Source organism: Cherax quadricarinatus, chromosome 1 (genome assembly GCF_038502225.1).
Source record: "Cherax quadricarinatus isolate ZL_2023a chromosome 1, ASM3850222v1, whole genome shotgun sequence".
NCBI lineage: Eukaryota > Metazoa > Arthropoda > Malacostraca > Decapoda > Parastacidae > Cherax > Cherax quadricarinatus.
Genome location: NC_091292.1, coordinates 88,161,730 through 88,188,187, shown reverse-complemented (window position 1 = coordinate 88,188,187; position 26,458 = coordinate 88,161,730). Strand labels below are relative to the sequence as shown.

The 26,458-nt window shown below is 38.7% G+C and overlaps 1 protein-coding gene across 2 annotated transcripts in view; it reads right to left on the bottom strand.

The window, feature by feature from the left end:
• The window catches only part of LOC128689358 (protein amalgam-like), a 98,028-nt gene that overhangs the window by 10,074 nt on the left and 61,496 nt on the right, over positions 1 to 26,458 (bottom strand). For both annotated transcript variants that reach the window (XM_070083452.1, XM_070083456.1), the window contains exons 9-10: positions 20,299 to 20,426; positions 15,746 to 15,956 (exon numbers count right to left, since the gene is read on the bottom strand). In XM_070083452.1, coding sequence (XP_069939553.1) covers positions 15,746 to 15,956; positions 20,299 to 20,426 — 339 coding nt within the window. The remainder of the gene's footprint in view (positions 1 to 15,745; positions 15,957 to 20,298; positions 20,427 to 26,458) is intronic.

The following is a 26,458-nucleotide window of genomic DNA, read 5'->3' as shown; positions in this document are numbered from 1 at the left end:
AAATGCATATAATTACTGTAACTATATTTATTCTTCTGCTTTATTGGCAGGGTTTATCACCATATGAATTCTCTACTCCATGACATCTAAATTGATCAGTACAAAATAGCTCCATTAAAAGAAGGGGGCAATAAGTACACTAAAGGATAACTCAGTATACCAGATCAAAGAATTTGAAACACCCTCCTCTCAGATACTTGTACACATAAAGAAAATTAGTCAAACCCTTGTCTTCAAGAGGAAATCTGACAAGTTCTTGACCAGCTAAACTGTGGTACCAATGATGTACTGCATGCTGTAACAACCAGCAGCCTGACTGACCAAGGCATCAATTAGGAGGCCTGGTCTATGAATTGGCCACCACAGCAATATCCCAGTAGTAGGCACACACCATATTGTTATTACTTCTGTAAATTTATTTATTCCTTTTTAATATATTTTTTTCAAATATTGTATTTAGCTAACTTTCAGCAAAGATAATTTTATTCTTAAACTTAAAATGTTCCTTCATGAAAAATTTTTTCTGTCTCAAAATGATGATGAATCACAGATAAGAACCTCAGCTTTACAATATTTTGACTCTTATATACTAATATAATGTAATCTAATACTGAAATGTGAGTCTAGGTCCTCATAACCCCCACTTTATAAAATAACTAACTTATTAATAAATATGGCTGTCTACCGACAAACATATACACACACATGCCTGCACACATCTATAAGCCCCCCCCATACACACAAACACATACTGTACAAACATACATATAGACATACACACACACACACACACACTGCAAGGAAATGGGCAAGGTACTGTAGTGAAAGTAAACTCCACACATGGATTCAAATGTTGATGTGATGGAACTCAAAAAGACAGGAATTTATAAGTAGAGAGCACTTGGCTGTAGTAGGTCATTCAGTTCTTACACTCTCACAGGCCACGACTAAAAAAAAATTAATATCCTACTAACAAACACACACAAGAAAGCATAATGTTATTTATTCATAAAACCTATAAACTAACACTGATATAGAGTACTGCATATTTAATCTCAAATAATAAAATTGAAAAAAAAATGATTGTGACATGTCTAGCAGTGAGGTGGCTTGGAAGAAAAATCTGCGACATTAAAATCTGCACAACTTTCTCGTGTAGGGTGAAGCCAGGTTGCATCCTTTATGCAATATACCATCTCTATTTTGTCTGCCAGGTTTTTTTTAAATTATCACTACAAATTGATCTAACATGTACTTGAACTTGTCTTCCATTAAAATTTCTACAGCCACAAAAAAAAAAAAATGTTGTTAAATATGTTTGTGTGTCCTCTTGAGATTGCTGTACTGTTCTAAAAAAAAAAGTTTAACTTATCTAAGGCCAGTTTTCCATGTCAAGCTTAGCCATAACTGTATTGTAGTCTTCAGTACAGTGGAACCTCAAATTTCGAACGTATTGCTTATCGAACTCTTCGAAAATAGAACCTTTTTTTTCGAACCAACTTTGTCCCTATTATCGAACTCGCCCCTACTTTCGAACCGCCGGGTACCAGACCTGTCCGGCACCCGCTCTGTCCGTGTTCCCATGCAGGCGCCGTGAGCCAGTCTGGTTTTGTTGATGCTTGAGTGAACACTAACCTGCTGTCTCATTCAAACATTTTATGATTATTTCATTGTGTTTAGTGCTTGTGGGACTCTGAAATAAGCAACAATGGGCCCAAAGAAACTTACTAGTGGTACCCTTGTGGTAAAGAAAGTGAGAAACACCACGGATGTGAAGAAGGAAATAATACAGAAGTGGAATGATGTCCAAATGTTTGTGGAGAAGTACCACCCTGAACAAGCTGAAACAAGCCATCTTTACAACAAGTTCAGTGACAGAACCATGTCCCATTTTAGGGAAATCTTAAAGAGGCACCAGAAACAGAGGACTGTAGACAGTTATTTTGTGAGACAAGGGTCCAGTGACTCTCAAGCTGGTCCTAGTGACATTAAAAGACAGAGAAGGAAAGTAACCCCAGAGAGGGCTTTGATACTTGAAGTCTTCATAGAGGGGGATTCTCCTTCCAAACACTAACCCCAACTCCCTCTCTCCTCCTCCCTATCTTCCAGATGCCATCACCAAACTTCGATAAAGGTAAGTAAAATGTTATTTTATATGTTTATTTAAATTTATTAATACATAATTGAACACTATATCTGTTGTGTGTATGTAAAACTATAATTAATCTCTATAAAATGTTTTTTTTTTTTGTGAATATTTTTGGGTTTCTCGAACGGATTAATTTTATTTCCATTATTTCTCATGGAAAATATTGCCTTGCTTTTCAGACTTTTCGAATTTAAAACTAACTCCTGAAACGGATTAAGTTCGATATTTGAGGTTCCACTGTACCATGAGATTGTCTTAATTACATTATCAGCATTTGGCAAAAAAAAAAATACAGGTCAGCCATCACTAATCCGGCATCATTGGGACCTGTAGTGTGCTGGATTAGTGAGTTTGCCAGATTACAGAGTGGTTAGGTTAGAATACACTTAATTAACTTATCAATAGAGACCTTTTCTGCTACATCTTCCTCATTTTCATCACTGCTTTCTCCTCCACTGGCTTGCTGCTGTGGATTTACAACCATCTTCACAATTTCTGAGTCAGTATAATGATGAAATTCGAGTCAGTATGATGCTATGAGTCAGTATAATGATGAAATTTGAAATTATGCTAGCCGAAATTAGTGCTGGATTACTGATGGAACTGGATAACTGATTGCCGGATTAGTGATGGCCGACCTGTGCTTCAAATCAGCCAACAGAGTTTTGCTGTTTCCCTGTCTAAATCCTTTTGCAACTGGAACATACAAAATTTTTACTTCTTTGTCCAGTTGAGTTTATTGTATGTTCGCAGAACTGGGTGACCTATACTGATCTTACATCTTCCTAATTAATGTGGTTTTGAGTGTTGCAATGATCCTCAAAATTTCATAGTCAGAAGGTCCCAAGTTAATCATGGCAAGGGGCGCCACGAGCTCCTTGTGATGATTAGCTCGGGACTAGTAAATGTTTCATTAATGTAACGCTACGTATTTTTGCTAAGCATCCAAGATAGTCATTAAAAGATCTACAAGAATGTATGTACATCCTACTGCATAATTTAGTCATCTATTAAAGGGCCACTTGTCAGTCAATACGTTAGAAGTCTATCATTGTACATATATGAATTACAAGCTGCTCCCACTGTATCCTTGCATGCTCTACCACTGCCTCTGTTACAGTAATCCTGAGTCTGTATCATACCATTTCTTAAGTTGTTTGCATTATACAACATAGGCTTATCACAAATTACTCTTCCTAGTGTTGGATTTTAAAGAATTTACTGTATTAGATGAAAACTCAAATCTGTCATTCAATATTGTAGATCTTCAGCACCTCACAGAATCTGACTCAGAACTATCAACTTTGCAGCCACAATGAATTACGGTTTAGTGGATAATAAAGATAGTCATGGAAATAAACCTATAGTGGCTTTGTTGGGTTATCCATGATTAAATCACTATCATTTATTACCAATGTATTCATACTAATTTATGTCTGAGATGAAACATCGTAAATTATTTATATGTAAAACATCAAAGCACAAACCTAATAAACACTAGTAAATGGCACAAATAAACTCACACAGGCAAAATAAAACAAAAGATAATTAAGAAAGAAGAACAGCTCATCAATCCAGTCAAAGGTATGTCACAGTACTATATATTACAGCTTTAATGGTAGGCCAAAATACAGCCTCTCCTCACTTAGCGATGTACTCGTTTACCAATGCCTCGGATTTACGACAGGCTCTCTGACCAGTATTTATACCTAAATGTATTTTACAGTTGATTTCCTCTATTCTGTTTATTTCAATATACAGTACACTACTGCATAAACATTTAACCCCTAAACTGTTCAAACGTAGATCTAGTACAGTGGAACCTCAGTTTTCGTATGCTCCAGTTTTTGTAGGATTCGGTTTTCGACAACTTTTTTTTTGTCAAAATTTTGTCCCAGTTTTCATACATCCACTTGGTGTTCGTAGAGTTGAAAATGGTCTGTACCAAACGCGTCCGTGTGACTCAGCCACTCAAGCGCCCACACAAAGCATCCCATGCGTTTGTGACTCAGTCTGCCTTTGTTTCTTGTTGAGTGAGCATCACCCCGCGCGTTCATCCAAAACATTTCATAATAATCCATTGTTTTTTGTGCTTGTTTACTGAGTGCAACTGCTAGATAAGCCACCATGGGGCCAAAGAAAGTTCCAAGTGCCAGCCCTTTGATAAAGAAGGCGAGAAACACAAAAGAGTATATACTGTGTCTTTGGGGAAGTCCATGGGGTTGGATGTGAGTGGCCAGGATGTGGAAGAGTTGGTGGATGATCACAGGGAAGAGCTAACCACTGAAGAGCTATAAGACCTTCAACTGGAACAGCAACAGACTGTAGCTGAGGAAATTGCTTCAGAGAAGGATGGCGAGAGAGGGGAGAATGTTCAAAGTGGAATGAGTCGCAATGTTTTGTGGAGAAATATCACCCTAACAAAGCTGTTGCAAGCCATGTCTGCAACATGTTCAATGACAATGCCTTGTCCCATTTTAGGCAAATCTTAAAGAGACACCAGAAACAAACCTCTCTGGACAGATTTTTTGTGCAACAGGGGTACAGTGACTCTCAAGCTGGTCCTAATGCCAGTAAAAGACAAAGAAGGTAAGTAACCCCAGATAGGGCCTTGATACTTGAAGTCCTTATGGAAGGGGATTCCCTTTCCAAACAATAACCTCTTCTCTTCCCTCTCCCCTCCTTGCCGTCTTCCATAAGCCAACAAGAGTCTTCAATAAAGGTAAAAGTGATGCTAAATGTTTATTTATCCATTTCATTAGTTACTTATATTTATTTCTCATTGTTTTCTGTGTGTAAAACTATATTCTCTATAAAATGTATTTTTTTTTTAATATTTTTGGGTGTCTGGAATGGATTAATTGGATTTATATTATTTCTTATGTGAAATATTGCTTCAGTTGTCACACGATTTGGTTTTCGTCAGACTTTTTAGAACGTATTAATCACGAAAAGTGAGGTTCCACTGTACGCTGTTACCGCTAGTGCTCCAAATGTAGATCAACGTTTAATTTTTCCTGCCTCCAAATTTGGCACAATTGGCCTGAGATGCCTGGTCAGCACAGAATGGGATTTAATACTCTGTGTGTGCATTATTAAAAAAATCTGGGACCACTTCGTACCTTGTGGGAGCAACAGTTCAACTGAGCGCCAGCTAGAGCAAACAGCGCAGCAAACACCTGGGATTCACTGATGTCATGTTGTATTAACACTCCCCTTTTAAGAAGAAAGTGATGTTGACCCCGAGTTTAGTGGTTTTGAGGTGGATGTGGTCACAAATGGTTGAGGAAATATCAAAGACCTCGATAATAACCCATGTGCATCATTTGTGCAATATCCTTTCAATTTTGGTACCATTGGTAGTGTCATCCTGCTAGAATGTCCTATAACCTATGCCCAAAGTAAAGAGAAACAATTCTGGAACATGTAATATATGTTCAGCAGGCTGGCTGATTGGCTGTCTCTATCTCCATCTGTCTGTCTGTATCTATCTCTGTCTCTGTCTATCTCACAGGTACACATAAATACAATTATACATAGCATAAATTACCTAGAATAACCCATAAAAATCCAGACAAAGTGCTATACTGTGCTTGTAGATATAATGCATAATAAGAATGAGTGGCAAGTAATACACATTTTCACCTGTTCAGGAATCAGACGTGATTACTCTGCATCGTGTGTAATACCTGTTGGTTCATGAGTCGCTCTCTTTGAGACAGAAAGAGAGACAAGCAGAGACAGAAAGACAGATAAGCAGAGACAGAGATAAACAGAGAGCTAGACAGATGGACAGACAGACAGATGGACACAGACAGACAGATTGACAGAAAAAAAGACAGACATGTTTATATGTAACAGTGAAAACAAATAAAGCCAAGGCAGTGCACGATCATCAAATGTCACTCCACTGCTGCACTGTCAGCAGTGGAGTGACACTCGTCTTACACCATGCTTCAAGGAATTTCATATATACTACCACATATATACTACCACAGGAAAATGCAAACTCCCTTCCTGTAAGCTTTTTCACCCTGAAATGTGTACCTCTTCAGTACAGGAAAGACTGTGCTATAACTTAAATTGCCAGGCACACCATCTAAAGGGTACAAAAAGATACAAAACATCCAGGCCATGGGAAAACCTGGGTAGCCACAGCCACTCAAGAGGGAGAGGTTTTTTAGTGCCAGGAAGGAAAAAAAACTGGTAGGAAATGGCAGAAATCGTACACCAAATCCAATCATTCCTGGAGTGGAACCACAGTCGATGGCCTCCACTCCAAACCAACAGATACAGATACTAATGCCGGAAAAAAAATCCCCCCCCAGTACCAACAATACCACCAGTCCGATGACATTCTTCTTTGCAAATATACAGCAACAAACAACAAAATACCTTTCATCCATGGACTGCTTGCAGAGGCAAAGGCAATGTTCGCGGCTTTCACTGAGACCCACATAAAGGATCACTTGGACAACGAAATATGGATCCCAGGTTACAACCTATACAGATGTGACAGAGTGAACAGGCAAAAGGGGGGGGTTGGCCTGTACATTGCAGAGTCACTTGTTTGCACAGAACTGCTAAATGCCTCAAATGATGTAGTGGAAGTTTTAGCAGTAAAGGTCGAGAACCAAAACCTAGTCATTGTGGTAGTCTACAAGCCTCCGGATGCAACATCCCAGCAATTCCAGGAACAGCTGTTAAAAATTGACCACTGTCTGGAAAATCTTCCAGCTCCTGCACCCAACATCTTGCTCCTGGGGGATTTCAACTTAAGGCACCTAAAATGGAGGAATATAGCAAATAATATTGTTGCAGTAATAACACCAGGAGGCAGCTCTGATGAAAACTCACACTCACACGAGCTTTTAAATCTCTGCACAAAATTCAATTTAAACCAGCAAATAATAGAGCCTACTAGACTGGAGAATACACTAGACCTCATCTTCACTAACAATGATGATCTGATAAGAAATGTCACCATATCAAAAACAATATACTCAGATCACAACATAATTGAGGTTCAGACATGTATGCGTGGAGCCCCAGACCGACATAATGAGACTAGTCACGAGGGAGCATTCACCAAATTCAACTTCAATAACAAAAACCATAAAGTGGGACCAAGTAAACCAAGTCCTAACCGATATAAGCTGGGAAGATATACTAAGCAACACAGACCCCAACTTATGCCTAGAACAGATTAACTTGGTGGCACTCGATGTATGCACAAGGCTTATTCCTCTAAGAAAAAGGAGGAGTAGATGTAAAATAGAAAGAGACAGGCGCTCCCTTTACAGGCAACGGAAAAGAATAACAGAGCGGCTAAAAGAGGTCAATATATCTGAAATGCGTAGGGAGACACTGGTCAGAGAAATAACAAGCATCGAACTCAAGCTAAAGGAATCTTATAGGAGTCAGGAATCGCGGGAAGAACTAAAAGCCATAAATGAAATCGAAAGAAACCCAAAGTATTTCTTCTCCTATGCCAAATCAAAGTCGAAAACAACATCCAGTATTGGGCCCCTACTTAAACAAGATGGGTCCTACACAGATGACAGCAAGGAAATGAGTGAGCTACTCAAGTCCCAATATGACTCAGTTTTTAGCAAGCCGCTAACCAGACTGAGAGTCGAAGATCAAAACGAATTTTTTATGAGAGAGCCACAAAATTTGGTTAACACAAGCCTATCCAATGTTATCCTGACGCCAAATGACTTCGAACAGGCGATAAATGACATGCCCATGCACTCTGCCCCAGGGCCAGACTCATGGAACTACGTGTTCATCAAGAACTGCAAGAAGCCCCTATCACGAGCCTTTTCCATCCTATGGAGAGGGAGCATGGACACGGGGGTCGTCCCACAGTTACTAAAAACAACAGACATAGCCCCACTCCACAAAGAGGGCAGTAAAGCAACAGCAAAGAACTACAGACTGATAGCACTAACATCCCATATCATAAAAATCTTTGAAAGGGTCCTAAGAAGCAAGATCACCACCCATCTAGAAACCTATCAGTTACACAACCCAGGGCAACATGGGTTTAGAACAGGTCGCTCCTGTCTGTCTCAACTATTGGATCACTACGACAAGGTCCTAAATGCACTAGAAGATAAAAAGAATGCAGATGTAATATATACAGACTTTGCAAAAGCCTTCGACAAGTGTGACCATGGCGTAATAGCGCACAAAATGCGTGCTAAAGGGATAACAGGAAAAGTCGGTCGATGGATCTATAATTTCCTCACTAACAGAACACAGAGAGTAGTCGTCAACAGAGTAAAGTCCGAGGCAGCTACGGTGAAAAGCTCTGTTCCACAAGGCACAGTACTCGCTCCCATCTTGTTCCTCATCCTCATATCTGACATGGACAAGGATGTCAGCCACAGCACCGTGTCTTCCTTTGCAGATGACACCCGAATCTGCATGACAGTGTCTTCCATTGCAGACACTGCAAGGCTCCAGGCGGACATCAATCGAATCTTTCAGTGGGCTGCAGAAAACAATATGAAGTTCAACGATGAGAAATTTCAATTACTCAGATATGGTAAACACGAGGAAATTAAATCTTCATCAGAGTACAAAACAAATTCTGGCCACAAAATAGAGCGAAACACCAACGTCAAAGACCTGGGAGTGATCATGTCGGAGGATCTCACCTTCAAGGACCACGACATTGTATCAATTGCATCTGCTAGAAAAATGACAGGATGGATAATGAGAACCTTCAAAACTAGGGAGGCCAAGCCCATGATGACACTCTTCAGGTCACTTGTTCTATCTAGGCTGGAATATTGCTGCACACTAACAGCACCTTTCAAGGCAGGTGAAATTGCTGACCTAGAAAATGTACAGAGAACCTTCACGGGGCGCATAACGGAGATAAAACACCTCAATTACTGGGAGCGCTTGAGGTTCCTGAACCTGTATTCCCTGGAACGCAGGCGGGAGAGATACATGATTATATACACCTGGAAAATCCTAGAGGGACTAGTACAGAACTTGCACACGAAAATCACTCACTACGAAAGCAAAAGACTTGGCAGACGATGCAACATCCCCCCAATGAAAAGCAGGGGTGTCACTAGCACGTTAAGAGACCATACAATAAGTGTCAGGGGCCCGAGACTGTTCAACTGCCTCCCAGCATACATAAGGGGGATTACCAACAGACCCCTGGCAGTCTTCAAGCTGGCACTGGACAAGCACCTAAAGTCGGTTCCTGACCAGCCGGGCTGTGGCTCGTACGTTGGTTTGCGTGCAGCCAGCAGCAACAGCCTGGTTGATCAGGCTCTGATCCACCAGGAGGCCTGGTCACAGACCGGGCCGTGGGGGCGTTGACCCCCAGAACTCTCTCCAGGTAAACTCCAGGTAAACATGTCCAAAACATTGCTGGGACCTATAAATACTATGTATATATTTCTAGACAACAGTATGTGACTAAGGTAAGTGAAAATGTTCACCTGTCACTGTATTTGTGACTCTCTCAGCACTATTTCAGTACCTAATATTAGTGTCAGAACAAAGATTGGCTATGAAATCACAAGAACTTCTACAAATTGTAATTATCAGAACATAAAAATTATATAAATTTAAAAAAATTAGAAAAAAAAAGGTATATTGGCAACACTTCTGCAAGCTTCATGCAGTACATGTAAAAAAATGTTCTATTTAAAAAAATTCAAAATATTCATAGCGCTGGGCGAGAGAACACAGATCTACATTTGAACAGTTAAGGGATTAAAATTATAACAAATATACTATAAATGGTGCAAAGGAGGCATTAAAACAATATCAAAGATGGTCGACACAAACCCACAACCATTATAGTATGCTCCTCACTTAACGATAAATTTGTTTAACGACATGGTCTTAGGAACAGAACTCCGTCGTTAAGTGAGGAGAGGCTGTACATAGTACATAAACTACTCTTATCTGCTTTATTTTACCCTTGTGAATTTCTTTGTCCCATGTTAAATATGTACTAATGATTTAAACATACATATACGTCTATACAGTAGGGTCCTGCTTTACGGCGTTCCGCTAATATGGTGATTTCAAATTATGGCCAAAACTTGCTATATGGCGAGTGTTTTTAATATGGCGCACCCCACCCGGTTTGTTCACATTCTCCGTGAGCACATCTATTATGTCTGGGAATTTTCCAAAATTTCAGGTGCTTTAAAGTTATTGTGTATTTTACGTACACTAGGGCCCTGCTTTATGGTGTTTCACCTTATGGCATTCTGCTAATATGGCAATTTCAAATTATAACCAAAACTTGCTATACGGCGAGTGGTTTTTCAAATATGGCATGTCCCACCTGGTTTGTTTACATTCTCCATGAGCACATCTTTCTATTATGTCTGAAAACTTTCTAAAATTTCAAGTGCTTTAAAGTTATTGCATATTTTATATGTCTTCTTTCTTTCAACAAACTGGCCGTATCCCACCGAGGCGGGGTGGCCCAAAAGGAAAAATGAAAGTTTCTCCTTTTACATTTAGTAATATATACAGGAGAAGGGGTTACTAGCCCCTTGCACCCGGCATTTTAGTCGCCACTTACGACACGCATGGCTTACGGAGGAAGAATTCTGTTTCACTTCCCCATGGAGATGAAGAGGAAATACTAAACAAGAACTAGAAAGAAAATAGCAGAAAACCCAGAGGGGTGTGTGTGTATATATATATGCTTGTACATGTAGGTGTAGTGTGACCTAAGTGTAAGTAGAAGTAGCAAGACGTACCTGAAATCTTGCATGTTTATGAGACAGAAAAAAAGATACCAGCAATCCTACCATTATGTAAAACAATTACAGGCTTTCGTTTTATACTCATCTGGCAGGACGGTAGTACCTCCCTGGGCGGTTGCTGTCTACCAACCTACTACCTATAATATTTTATATGTACTTTGATAATTTCTAGGTAGTAGGTTGGTAGACAGCAACCGCCCAGGGAGGTACTACCGTCCTGCCAAGTGGGTGTAAAACTGAAGCCTGTAATTGTTTTACACAATGGTAGGATTGCTGGTGTCTTTTTTTTTTTCTGTCTCATACACATGCAAGATTTCAGGTATGTCTTGCTACTTCTACTTACACTTAAGTCACACTACACATACATGTACAAGCATATATATACACACCCCTTTGGGTTTTCTTCTATTTTCTTTCTAATTCTTGTTCTTGTTTATTTCCTCTTACCTCCATGGGGAAGTGGAACAGAATTCTTCCTCCGTAAGCCATGCGTGTTGTAAGAGGCGACTAAAATGCTGGGAGCAAGGGGCTAGTAACCCCTTCTCCTGTATATATTACTAAATGTAAAAGGAGAAACTTTCGTTTTTCCTTTTGGGCCACCCCGCCTCGGTGGGATACGGCCGGTGTGTTGAAAGAAAGACTTTGATAATTATACTTATGTGTACCTGTACCTAAATATACTTACACACTGTGCTGGTATGCAGGTACATATTAAAATCACTATCAAAACCAAATAGCATTACCTGATAGAATATGCAATTCTACTGTACTCACTAACTCAACTAATGACCATATGCAGTATGTATTATTGCCTTACTAATCTTAAGTTAATCTTCAAGTTTGCCCAAAATGCTCTGCATACAAAGGGGCTTTTGGCATGTACACCCAACTATTATATTCCTCTGTACAACCATGTAATTTGTCAAAATAAACATCTTTATCTCTAAGAGTCTCTCTACTCTTGATGCCATTTAATCTCTTGGGCACATTAAATGTCATATATTACATTAATATAGACATTTCCATTAATCTATCTATGATATTTTTTTCAAAATTATATAATAAACATGTCTGTGGCTCTGCCATCTTACTCATTCTCTCTGTCTCGTTTATTTGTTTTCATCTCTCTTACTCACCTCTCGCCCTACATTAACCTGGAGTTTACCTGGAGAGAGTTCCGGGGGTCAACGCCCCCGCGGCCCGGTCTGTGACCAGGCCTCCTGGTGGATCAGAGCCTGATCAACCAGGCTGTTGCTGCTGGCTGCACGCAAACCAACGTACGAGCCACAGCCCGGCTGATCAGGAACTGACTTTAGGTGCTTGTCCAGTGCCAGCTTGAAGACTGCCAGGGGTCTGTTGGTAATCCCCCTTATGTGTGCTGGGAGGCAGTTGAACAGTCTCGGGCCCCTGACACTTATTGTATGGTCTCTTAACGTGCTAGTGACACCCCTGCTTTTCATTGGGGGGATGGTGCATCATCTGCCAAGTCTTTTGCTTTCGTAGTGAGTGATTTTCGTGTGCAAGTTCGGTACTAGTCCCTCTAGGATTTTCCAGGTGTATATAATCATGTATCTCTCCCTCCTGCGTTCCAGGGAATACAGGTTTAGGAACCGCAAGCGCTCCCAGTAATTGAGGTGTTTTATCTCCGTTATGTGCGCCGTGAAAGTTCTCTGTACAAATATTTTAGGGTAAGTAATGAGTGTACTGTATATGCATTTTATCACTCTAGGGTGCTTTAAATGTCATAGTAGGTGGGGTGGCCAGGTGGGCTACCATACCTTCCACATGACTTTCTACAAATAAATACTTTTCACCTCTTACCCTACATTAAGGCCATTAAGACTACAAATATTTTAAGGTAAGTAATGAGTGTACTGTATGTGTATTTTACTTTTTATTGTTTTTAATGCCTAGTTCTATTGCTGACTTAATATATGTTAATGTAAACTTGTTATCTGGCATTTATATGCAATTATAAGTGAAAAAAATGGCATTCTGCTTTCTGGTGATGTCTACTTTGCGGCAGTAGCCTGGAACATAACCTGCCATATAAGTGGGGCCCTACTGCATATTTATCTCTGCCACTTCCTCATAAAAATATCCAAACACAAACTGCAAATAAAGGCCAATGTCAACAACTGCCATTTGAAGGAATAGTTACTAAATACTGTAGCTCCAACGTACATATGAATAAATCCATATGTTAAGATTTACAATAAGTTAAGAATTAACTAGATTTTACTGGCATAGGTGCTGTTTATGTAGAATTAAATAGATTTTACTGGCATAAATATTTTTATGTAAATTGAACTAGATTTTGTTGACATAGGGACTGTTTATGTACAGTACAGTACGTTATGCACACCTGTGACCGATTTTGTGAGTTCTACATTTAAATCCCAGTCTGAGGCCAGACTTGGTTACAGTTTAATCAACCAGGCTGTTGCTCTCACTGACCTGTAGGCCTACAAAGTCATCACAACCTAGCTAATCTGGCACTTGCTGAGTACATTTTGAACTCATTCAAAACAGATGCAGGGGAGGAAGGGTCTGGGATACTGACTGTTTGGAGTGATATCTAAACTGTCATGTCTGGGCACCTCTGCAAAGACAGTGATTATGTGTGAATGATGGTGAAAGTGTTTCTTTCTTTTCTGGATCACTCTGCTTCATTGGGAGACAGCCAGAGTGTTAAAAAAAAACAGTAAAATAAGAGAAACATACCAAATCAACCATTTGGAAACAACAAAGTCTGGAGCAGATAGGTCTCTAAACCCTTGTATTAACAGTCCCCCACTGGAATTATTAAGTTCCTGATACATGCACCTGTTTGTGAATAACTGCTGTTCCACCTAATCTTCATTTGGATGAGCATGTGAGAAATGTTCATGTTGGTTTTCTTGCTAGCTAGGGATATTACCTTTAGCAAATTCCCTATCTTAAGGATGCAGAGCTTTGTCTAGGCCAGTATAAAATACACTCTTCTCACATCCACACACATCAATCATCTAGCTAGCAATTCAGTTCAAAAATTCACTTTGCACTTTGAATATCTCCCTTATGGTCCTCATTTGCCACCTTCATAATTTAGGTTGTTGTTGGTGGAATTTCTAATGTGGCTCATGGAACTCAAACAGAGAATACACAATTTTGAAGAATGAATGTGCATATTTGAGTAGTTTCAAAGTTAGATGAGTACAGGGAACTAGTGTACATAGGAACAGGAAGCAAACAAGGCTTAACTGGGCAATACAGTAACTGGAATCTAATTTTCTGGTAATATAATGGTTATATTGACAGGCAGCTATTCCTTGTGTGGAACTCTCCACACAAATTATTTTCATTCTTTAAAACTGTGTAATACTGTATTACAATACCAGAATTCTTCCTATGTAGTACGTATATAAAAAATTCCACTGATAAGTAAAAATGGATACAAAACTGATATAGAATACAGAGATGTGAATGGAAAAAAGTACAATATATGGGAAATAAAACCTAGAATGCAAACCTCCACAATATATGGGAAATAAATCCTAGAATGCAAACCTCCAAACACATAAAAGAAAGTCTCCCCCTGATTTACACAAAATAAGCTTGACCAGTTATGAGGTCAGCTCCACCTGAAGCAGATGAAAACACTGGTCGAGAAACTGAGCCTCTTACTGTCCCTGAATGAAATTTTTAAAGAAATATTGTAGAAAATGTTGCAAATACTATGACTTTTCTTTTACTTCAAATTTTGATATGACAAATAATACAAGTTAACAACAAAGGAGAGAAAGGATAGGAAAAGGTGTCACAGTTAAGATAAAAAACAAAGATTGAATGGGAGCAAATATAGACCCTATTCTGCATTTTCTGAAGAGGAAAACTTATTACCATAAGTTAACAAAACACAATATTTGGCAAGTCTTACTCCAGAATACTGCATTCCTTAAATACGTTAAAAATACTTTTGCTTATGAGCAATTAATAACATTCGTCAGATAAGATTGCTGATCTGAGAGTTCTGTACATTGTTAGTGACAAGTAGGCATATGCAATTAGGCAGAGCGACTGGCTTGTATTTAGCATTCGAAGTATTGAGCCTCCACTACTCTGCTCTAATAACCCCACACACGTTTAGTGAGTCACATAAATAAATAAATAAATAAATAAATAAATGTATAACTGCAATGTTAGTTTATTATAAGAACAGCAGTTTAAGCGGTGCTTCATTTAGTAGCCTCAAGACACAACTAACATCTCTGGGAAATTTTTCTTGAGAATCTCCAACAAGAGGAGCTATGCCTGGGAATGGATATTACCTCAAATGACCCCAATATTCTCAGCTGAAGATCTACACACACACATAACCAGTAAAATTTTGGTTCTCTGTAAAAAGAAAACTTATAGAAAAAAAAATTGCATATCAGGGAATTTGTGAACAAATCACAGTTACAATATATGTATAATGAAATAAGTTTTCAATACAAATTCAATACAGTGAGGGAGTACAGTGAAGACTGTTCTAATAAAATTTAGGCAGAGGACACACAAAACACTTTACTGGAAAACAAAATAGAGCTTAAGAGGATGCACTGACATAATTTAGAAGACAAAATTTGAGGTAGTTTGCTCATTTCTTTGAAGATACGTAAAGTTATGAATGCATATATGGGAACCAATGTAATAATTTAGAGCTTGAAATTAAAGATTTATTAATAACTTCACTAAAATAAATCATCAAAAATCTTATTAATTAAAATAAGCAATAATCTAGCTTTCATTTTATACGCATCATTCTTCCCACATACACATCCAATCACTCAGGTCTCCGCCGAATGTGTCATACCTTTTCTTGTGTAGAACTGGAAGGGTTTCGAGGTCTCGGACCAGCCAAATTTATTTTCAACAGAAACACTTGCTTCATAATCAGTAGCAGGTTCAAGATCTTCAATAGCATGGCTCATATGATGAATAGGGCCAGTAAAGTTTTCCTTTGATAGCTTAGGAGAATGAAGCCTGTCAATCCACTGACCTGGGGCCTGACTTGTCACATTGGGCTGTAACAATAATAAATTAGCAAATTTTACTGTGGTACAGTTTCAATTAAATACAATGGGCTTGGGGTAATCTGAAAGTTATAAGAAATTATAAATAAAGTAAATACATAAATGTCTGCTTCAGACATTTTAAGCACAGGATTGCCTGTGCTTAAAATTTACGTAAGATTGGATTATAATTATTTTTTCCTCAGCTTTTTACTAAAATGTTTGCATACTCTGTATGGTCTCTTTTCTTTTTTTTTTTTTCATGGAGAGGGTTCACATTTGTCAAGAACTAAAGATTTAATACAGTGGACCCCCGCATAACGATCACCTCCGAATGCAACCAATTATGTAAGTGTATTTATGTAAGTGCGTTTGTACGTGTATGTTTGGGGGGTCTGAAATGGACTAATCTACTTCACAATATTCCTTATGGGAACAAATTCGGTCAGTACTGGCACCTGAACATACTTCTGGAGTGAAAAAATATCGTTAACCGGGGGTCCACTGTATTTGCAATTTTCTAAATGTTCTATTATGTTTGTTTTTTTTTTTTTTTTTCAACAAGTCGGCCGTCTCCCACCGAGGCAGGGTGACCCAAAAAAGAAAGAAAATCCCCAAAAAGAAAATACTTTCATCATCATTCAACACTTTCACCACACTCGCACATTATCACTGGTTTTGCAGAGGTGCTCAGAATACAACAGTCTAGAAGCATACACATATAAAGATACACAACATATCCCTCCAAACTGCCAATATCCCAAACCCCTCCTTTAAAGTGCAGGCATTGTACTTCCCATTTCCAGGACTCAAGTCCGACTATATGAAAATACTGTAAATATAAATAAACATGTTATAAACATTTTTATTTTTTATTATTATCACACTGGCCGATTCCCACCAAGGCAGGGTGGCCCGAAAAAGAAAAACTTTCACCATCATTCACTCCATCACTGTCTTGCCAGAAGGGTGCTTTACACTATAGTTTTTAAACTGCAACATTAACACCCCTCCTTCAGAGTGCAGGCACTGTACTTCCCATCTCCAGGACTCAAGTCCGGCCTGCCGGTTTCCCTGAACCCCTTCATAAATGTTACTTTGCTCACACTCCAACAGCACGTCAAGTATTAAAAACCATTTGTCTCCATTCACTCCTATCAAACACGCTCACGCATACCTGCTGGAAGTCCAAGCCCCTCGCACACAAAACCTCCTTTACCCCCTCTCTCCAACCTTTCCTAGGCCGACCCCTACCCCGCCTTCCTTCCACTACAGACTGATACACTCTTGAAGTCATTCTGTTTCGCTCCATTCTCTCTACATGTCCGAACCACCTCAACAACCCTTATAAACATGTACAACATTATAAACATGTTATAATGTATTATAAGTATATGTACTTTATTACATATTTTCTCTGCTAGTTTTTAACAGATCCACTGATACTGTCTGTATGGTTATTTTATTCATTTACAGAGCTCACATTTGTTTGACTACTTAACTGAGAATGACAGAACTACGAGAGGGGTGTTAAGGTTGCAGTTTTATAACTGTAGTAAGTGCGCCTCTGGCAAGAGTGATGGAGTGAATAATGATAAAAAAAAATTCTTTTTCGGGCCACCCTGCCTTGGTGGGAAACGGCTGATGTCTTAATAATAAAATAAAAAAAATTAAGGGTGACTAATAAATAAATTTTATTATTTTTTTACAAAATTCATTGGCATTTTCTGTATATACCTCTCATGCATGTGCAAAACATTCAGACTTTTTTTTGGCAGAAAGTAGTTAAAAACTGTAGATTAAATACATAGTACTGTTATGCTGTGGTAGCTACCACTCCTGCCAGTGAATCATGCATGTCAGTAGTCAAGGAGCAGGACAGTAGAAGTTCCTCTCACACTACACTCTCCCTCACAAATTTAGCCTCACCACTACCTTCCCATACCATATACCCAGGCACTTGATACCCTCACCAAAACACTGAAAATATGATGAGCAAATGTAGTGTGCATTGTGTTAGAAACAAAGCAAGACAGAATGTGAGTGAATAAGAATCAGAATAAGTTGAGGAAGACAGTCCAGCTACTGTTTGCCCCTACACATGTATTTTACACTGTACTGTAGATCTGTTCTATTTAAGTGACATATGAACATTAACTAAACAATGTTTCATACTATTTGTAAGTAATGGATATAAAATACTCGGTAAATATTTGTAAGAAATTAATGTAAAATATTGGGTAAGAATACCTTAAATAAATTAGATATGAAATATTATGGCTCAGGAATGCATCTCCAAGTATAACATGGGTGTCTATTGAGAAAAAAGTTCCATTTCTGAACCAAGGGAAGGCCTACTATAGTAGTACTTTATATTCATGAAGAAGCACTAAATCCATAAGGATTATACAGTGTTGAGTAATGTTTCGCTTTATCTGTGCATTAATCTTCCACATTTTCTCTGGATCTCTAGTACCTAGAGAATGGAAGATAATCAGGTTTGAAATAAGGAGGGGAAGAGTAACTCTAAGTCCTTAGATCAAGAGACCTTCATCAGCATCAAGATTACCCTCCCTTAAAGGGAGGACAATGCTCTATTCTATTAAATAAAATAGATCAACAAATTACTGCTGCAGTGGAGATAGCATAGTGAAAGAAATGAACTATTCAGCCCATTCTTTTTTAGAATTCATGTATCTTTTTCTCATTTAACATGCTGGCCATCTCCCACCAAGGCAGGGTGACCCAAAAAAGAAACACTTTCACCATCATTTACACTATTACTGTCTTATGTAAAATAAATCTTTTTTCCTAGCAGCCTAAAGAGTAATATTAAAAGTGTTTCTGCATCTGACTTGTAACAGTATGTCTGCTAACGTAATAATGCAGCAGAGATTTTTTAATATTTACATCATATTTTCTGTCTTATCACTCATAAAATAATTTTTGAACTTAATCGTAAAGACATTATCACCTGCACAAATTTTGCAAGTTTTCAGTAGAAAAGGAAGCTGGATCTGGAATGGTACCATACACACTAGTAAATACTAACAAGGTGGAATGACATATAAAAGAACTGGATAAATTCATAATGACAATGTTTCCCCCATTGCCACTAAGCAAAACGTTGATGAATGGTTCAGAGAACCGACAAGTTGATAAATTAGACACATGTGCAACACTTGGGTATCTTTAATGACGAAATGTTTCGCCACACAGTGGCCTCATCAGTCCATACAAAGGAGAACATCGAAGAACAGGAGGAGTTTGAGGTAATCAGTCCCTCAGCCTTGAGTTGATGTGGTCAGTCCATGCCTAACCCTTGGGCATGACCTACTTCCACATTGGACAAATGTGATACCACCTACGACTGCTGCACTTCTGCTTACGGTATATAAGCTTCTTCTACACACATATGTTGTATTCTTTTCAAGATTGATGGACTGACCACATCGACTCAAGGCTGAGGGATTGATTACCTCAAACTCCTCCTGTTCTTCAATGTTCTCCTTTGTATGGACTGATGAAGCCACTGTGTGGCAAAACGTTTCCTCATTAAAGATACCCAAGTGTTGCACATGTGTCTAATTTATCAAGCAAAATGTTAAAAAGGGTATCCACTGCATCTAAGTGTCATTTACTCTGCAGGGGTAGTTAAAACATAAAAATGCAGTCGTTTGTAATCTTGATAATGTAATACAAACGCCCATGAGAAAAGATAATGATGTATATTCTTGATTCACCTCATAAAATCTTGATTCTTTTCTAAATACTAAAAGGAATTGAGAATTACTGTACAAATCAGAGTTAAGTTATTTCCAAGAATTATAAGGTGTTGATTCAGCTCTGGGGCTGAATACAAAGCAGTTATTAACATACCATGGAAGCAGAAGGCTATTATAAACATTTTTTTTTTTTTTTTCAACAAGTCGGTCGTCTCCCACCGAGGCAGGGTGACCCAAAAAAGAAAGAAAATCCCCAAAAAGAAAATACTTTCATCATCATTCAACACTTTCACCACACTCACACATTATCATTGCTTTTGCAGAGGTGCTCAGAATACAACAGTTTAGAAGCATATACGTATAAAGATACACAACATATCCCTCCAAACTGCCAATATCCCAAACCCCTCCTTTAAAGTGCAGGCATTGTACTTCCCATTTCCAGGACTCAAGTCCGACTATATGAAAATACTGTAAATATAAATAAACATGTTATAAACATGTTATAATGTATTCCAAATTTCTTGGTGTATTATTAGCAATGATGTTCTTGTTAATTTTAAGAATGTTTTTATCAAGAAATGGTACTAGCTGATATATAAATAACGATACTTATGCACATAAGTTACCTTAAATTTCCGGTATCTTAGACGATATTGGGTAATAGGAGTGTAGCTTTCTGTCTCCCATGTTAGTGTGTATGTAATCTTCTCCCCACCTGCTGGGCTACTTGTCATTTTGGGGACTTTAGGAAGACCTGGAATGAACACAAAATTATATGGATTAAGGGCACTTGCATATCTACAGACACATCATACCTGACAACATTAATATCCAGTTCTCTCAGTACTACAACTTCAACCACCTATTTCTATAAAAATAAACAAACTCAAAGCTACCAAGAGTAACTAAATATTAAATTGATCAACTGTCAGAATTACATAAAGCATGATGTGGTTCTATCATAATAAGGTGAGCGACAAGGAAATAATATACTTGTAAATACATTATCTGGTTACTGCTGTTTTTTGCTCTAGAAATGGTTTAGTTACTTGTTTTCTGTTACTTTGGCAAGAGATTTTTAGAGATAAGATAAGATAAGATTTCGTTCGGATTTTTAACCCCGGAGGGTTAGCCACATAACACTGCTTTGCTTTCTACATGAACCAGGTGAGTCAAGCCATTTGAGTATCCAAATGACCATGGCAATTGCAAACATATAAATTAAAGTATTTTACAATGAGTATAATAAAAGAATGGCAAAAAATACAAAATTTTAACTACAGGTTGACCATCACTAATCCGGCATCATCGGGACTTGTAGGGTGCCGGATTAGTGATTTTACCGGATTACAGAGTGGTTAGGTTAGAATACAGTGGTACCTCAAATTTCGGATGAAATTCGGTCCAGAAGGCTGTTCGAGTGCCATTACCGAATGAATTTGTTCCCATAAGGAATAATGTAAACTAGATTAGTCCGTTTCAGACCCCCAAAAATACACTTACAAAAGCACTTACAAAAATAAACTTATACAATTGTTCAAGCTTGAAGCTGTTCAAAATTCGAGGTACTATTGTATACTTAACCCAACAGTGATATTTACGCATCGGCAATTTGACCCACTTTATGCCCTATTTTTGGCCCATTCCATTGTTCTGGTATACCAAATTCATATCTATTTCACTAGTATTCCTTCTATTTTTGTCGACTGAGTACAAGAAACCACCCATTTACCTATTTCAACTACCCAATGAAGTGGTCAGAAATTGGTAATTTGGCCAATTTCACACAAATTTCAAGAGATGTCAATTTCAAAACAGGATATAGAATAAATAATGCAGACATTCCTGGTACTAAAATAACATTTTCTCTGTTCATTAGTCACATCTCCAGCCCCTCTTATATCTTGCTTTCCATTTTGAATTTTTATTCACACAAAAAATTGAAGATTTACTGTTATTCAGACTACTGCATTATTGTAATAATTGTAGAAATAGTATCAACTCACTCATGACCGTGTATCAGACCAGCCAGCTGGACACGTATTGGACATTTGTTTACTCTTGAACATCAGCAAAAATTGAACATTTCTGCTACTTTGAGCTCAATTTCAAGGTACCTTCCATCGTGAAACCAATCAAAATCATAACTATGTCTGTAATATATCTTCTATTCTATCAAATGAGACCAAAAAACAAGAATACAACCATAAAAACCATACAAAAATGCACCGCAAAGTTGCTGTTTTACATAAACAACATCTGGAGTTTACCTGGAGAGGGTTTCAGGGGTCAATGCCCCTGAGGCTTGGTCTGAGACCAGGCCTCATGGTGGATCAGGGTCTGATCAACCAGGCTGTTACTGCTGGCCATACACAAGCTGACATACGAACCACAGCCCAGTTAGTCAGGTACTGACTCTAGGTGCCTGTCCAGTGGCTTCTTAAAGACAGCCAGGGGTCTATTGGTAATCCCACTCATGTATACTGGGAGGCAGTTGAACAGTCATGGGCCCCGGACACTTATTTGTGTTGTCTCTCACTGTACTCGTGGCGCCCCTGCTTTTCATTGGGGGAATGTTGCATCTCCTGCCAAGTCTTTTGCTTTCATAGGGAGTGATTTTCATTTGTAGGTTTGGTACCAATCCCTCCAGGACCTTCCAAGTGTATATTATCATGTATCTCTCTCACCTGCATTCCAGGGAATACAGATCAAGGACCTTCAACCATTCCCAGTAATTTAGGTGCCTTATCATACTCATGTGTGCTGTGAGAGTACTCTGTACACTCTCCAGGTCTGCAATGTCACCAGCCTTGAAGGGGGCTGTTAGTGTACAGCAGTATTCCAGCCTAGAGAGCACAAGCGATTTGAAGAGAATCATCATGGGCTTGGCATCCCTAGTTTTGAAGGTTCTCATAAGGTTCAACATAATCGAGGTTCAGACATGTATGCACAGAGCCCCCAGACTGACAAAATGAGATTAGTCACGAGGGAGCCTTCACCAAATTTAACTTCAATAACAAGAACATAAAGTAGGACCAAGTAAACCAAGTCCTAAATGATATAAGCTGGGAAGATAGACTAAGCAACACAGACCCCAACTTATGCCTAGAACAGATTAACTTGGTGGCACTCGATGTATGCTCAAGGCTTATTCCTTTAAGAAAAAGGGGGAGTAGATGTAAAATAGAAAGAGACAGGCGTTCCCTTTACAGGCGATGGAAAAGAATAACAGAGCGGCTTAAAGAGGCCAATATATCTGAAATGTGTAGAGAGTCACTGGTCAGAGAAATAGCAAACATCGAACTTAAGCTAAAGGAATCTTATACGAGTCAGGAATCGCGGGAAGAACTAAAAGCCATAAATGAAATCGAAAGAAACCCAAAGTATTTCTTTTCTTATGCCAAATCAAAGTTGAGAACAACATCCAGTATTGGGCCCCTACTTAAACAAGATGGGTCCTACACAGATGACAGCAAGGAAATGAGTGAGCTACTCAAGTCCCAATATGACTCAGTTTTTAGCAAGCCGCTAACCAGACTGAGAGTCAAAGATCAAAATGAATTTTTTATGAGAGAGCCACAGAATTTGGTTAACACAAGCCTATCTGATGTTATCTTCATGCCATATGACTTCACACAGGCGATAAATGACATGCCCATGCACTCTGCCCCAGGGCCAGACTTATGGAACTCCGTGTTCATCAAGAACTGCAAGAAGCCCCTATCACGAGCTTTTACCATCCTATGGAGAGGGAGCATGGACACAGGGGTCGTCCCACAGTTACTAAAAACAACAGACATAGCCCTACTCCACAAAGGGGGCAGTAAAGCAATTCAAATTCAAATTCAATTCAAATTCAAAGTTTATTCTCTATAAGGATTACAATGCTGAGTTTACAGAATTTGGTTATTGTGTGGTTTACATGTAGTGGTTAGCATGTCTAGGCATTTCGGGCAGACTTATATTAAATCTTAAGTTTAAAATATTACAAAATTATGAGGTAAGTTGGTATTATGGCTAAGTGACTAAATACTAGGTGTGAGTTTAGCAATGTGAATGCTTTTGTTTTGGCACTATACATAGTTTCAGTATTGGAGTATCACAGGCCAACTTATGACTAGTTAAGATTCATTATTTTGAGATTGAGATTGATATTTCTGTTTATGGTCAAATGGGTGAGTGAGTGTAAGTGTGAACCACCAGGTGGTATTCGTATTATTAGTTGACAGGGTGTATCAGGGAGATAAGATGTTTTCTGATGGTAGTTTTGAAGGTGATGAATGTGTCTGCAGTTTTGGAATTTTCAGGTAGGGTGTTCCAGATTTTAGGGCCTTTGACATACATTGAATTTTTGTAAAGGTTTAGTCGGACACGGGGAATGTCATAGAGATGTTTGTGTCTGGTGTTGTGCCTGTGGGTTCTGTCACAACTATCAAGAAAGCGTTTTAGGTCAAGGTTAATATTGGAATTTAAGGTCCTGTAGATGTAGATTGCACAGTAGTAAGTGTGGATGTACTGAACAGGGAGTAAGTTTAGATCTATGAAGAGTGGGGGGGTGTGTTGCCAGGGATGGGATTTAGTGATTATTCTTACTGCGGCTTTTTGTTGGGTTATTATTGGCTTTAGGTGTGTTGCTGCAGTTGAACCCCAAGCACAGATAGCATAGGTGAGGTATGGATATATAAGTGAATGGTATAGTGTGAGAAGGGCAGTTTGCGGCACGTAGTATCGTATCTTGGAGAGGATCCCAACCGTTTTGGATACTTTTTTGGTTATGTGTTGGATATGGGTGCTGAAGTTCAGGTTGTTGTCGAGGTATAGGCATAGGAATTTGCCCTCATTATGCCTGGCAATTAGAGTGTTGTCGATCTTAATGTTAATTTGCGCATCTCCTGCTCTGCTACCAAACATAATGTAGTAGGTTTTGTCAACGTTAAGCGTAAGTTTATTGGCTGTCATCCAAGTCGATATTTTTATCAGCTCCTCATTAACAATGGTGTTGAGGGTGGCAAGATTAGGGTGAGAGATGACATAAGTCGTGTCGTCAGCAAAGAGAATGGGGTTCAGGTGTCGAGATACGTTTGGAAGATCATTGATGTATATGAGGAAGAGCAGGGGACCAAGGACACTTCCCTGCGGAACTCCAGTATCAAGTGGCTGTGTTGTTGATGCTGTGTCTTTAATGGTGACATACTGATACCTATTAGTAAGGTAAGATTTGAAATATGCAAGCGCATGGCCTCTTATACCATAATGGTCAAGTTTCTGGAGTAGGATGCCGTGGTCTAATGTGTCAAAAGCTTTTCTTAGGTCAATAAAAATTCCTAGTGGATATTCCTTATTTTCCAATGCTGTGTAAAGCAGATCTAGCATTTTTACGATTGCATCGTTAGTGCTTTTATTTTTCCTGAATCCAAATTGGCAGGGGTTGAGTATGTTTTGTGACGTTATAAATGAATACAGTCTCCTGTGCACGAGTTTCTCAAAGATTTTGGATAGCAATGGTAAGTTTGATATTGGCCTATAGTTGTTTAAATCTGTAGGGTCACCACCTTTATGTATTGGTGTAACCCTTGCCGTCTTGAGTAATTTCGGGAAGGTGCTAGTTTCTAGTGACTTGTTAAAAAGTAATGAGATAATATGCGAGAGGACATGGGCCACTCTCTTGTACAATAATGGTGGGACATGAGACAGATTCCCTGAGTTATTTTTAAGTGACTTTATAATCTCGGTGACTTCTGTGGGCTCAGTTGGAGCAAGATAGAAGGAATTTGGGAAATTCCCATCTAGGTAGTCCCCGGCATGGGCATTGGTACGTGGGATTTTATTGGCGAGATTAGAACCTATGGTTGAGAAGAAGTCGTTTATCTTGTTAGCTGTGTCAGTGGGTTGCAGTGGTGTTTCATTAGGTTTAGTTAGGACAATATTCTTGTTTTTTTTCAGTTTGTGGGTCCCTAGAATCTGAGAGAGTGTTTTCCAGGTCTTTTTTATATCTCCTCTTGTGTCTGTGAATCTACTGGAGTAGTATAGTTGTTTGGCTTTCTTTATTACTTTGGTGAGGACTGATGAATAGTGTTTAAGAATATCTTTGTGTATTAAGCCCTGCCTATATTGCTTTTCATATTGGTGTTTCTTATCAATGGATTTCAGAACGGTGCTGGTTAGCCATAGGCAACCAAGCTGTTTGTTTGTGATCTGTTTCGTTTTTATAGGACAATGTTTGTTGTATAGTCTAAGTAGTTTGTTAAGAAAAATGTCTGTCCAGTCATCAATACCATTGGCCTTGGAGAATTCTGTAGGCCAGTCAACAGTCTCTAGGTCAGCTGTGAACTTCCTTATTGAGGCCTCATCATGGAGTCTAAATGAGACTTTGTTGTATTCAAGTGGTGGTTTACTAATGTTTGTCAAGAGGAAGGTAGGGTAGTGGTCTGTAGTGCTATCTGTGATTATTCCTGATTTAAGGGGGGCTAGTATATTGGTCCATATGTGGTCTATTATAGTTGCACTTGTTTCAGTGAGCCTGGTTGGTTTAGTTATTGTTGGTATGAGAAGTGTGTTGTTCATATTGTTGATGAAATCAGTTACAGGCTGATCATCTAGTAGGCCAAGGTTGATGTTGAAGTCTCCAGCTAAGAGAAGGTGGTGCTTATTCATTTGTCTGTTTGTTATTAGTGCCTTTAATTTCTCACTGAAGTTTGGGATGTTTGTGTGGGGTATCCGGTAAATGGCACCGATTGTTAAAGGCGTCTTAAGGTTTTTTACAGTAAAATTAGCAAAAATGTATTC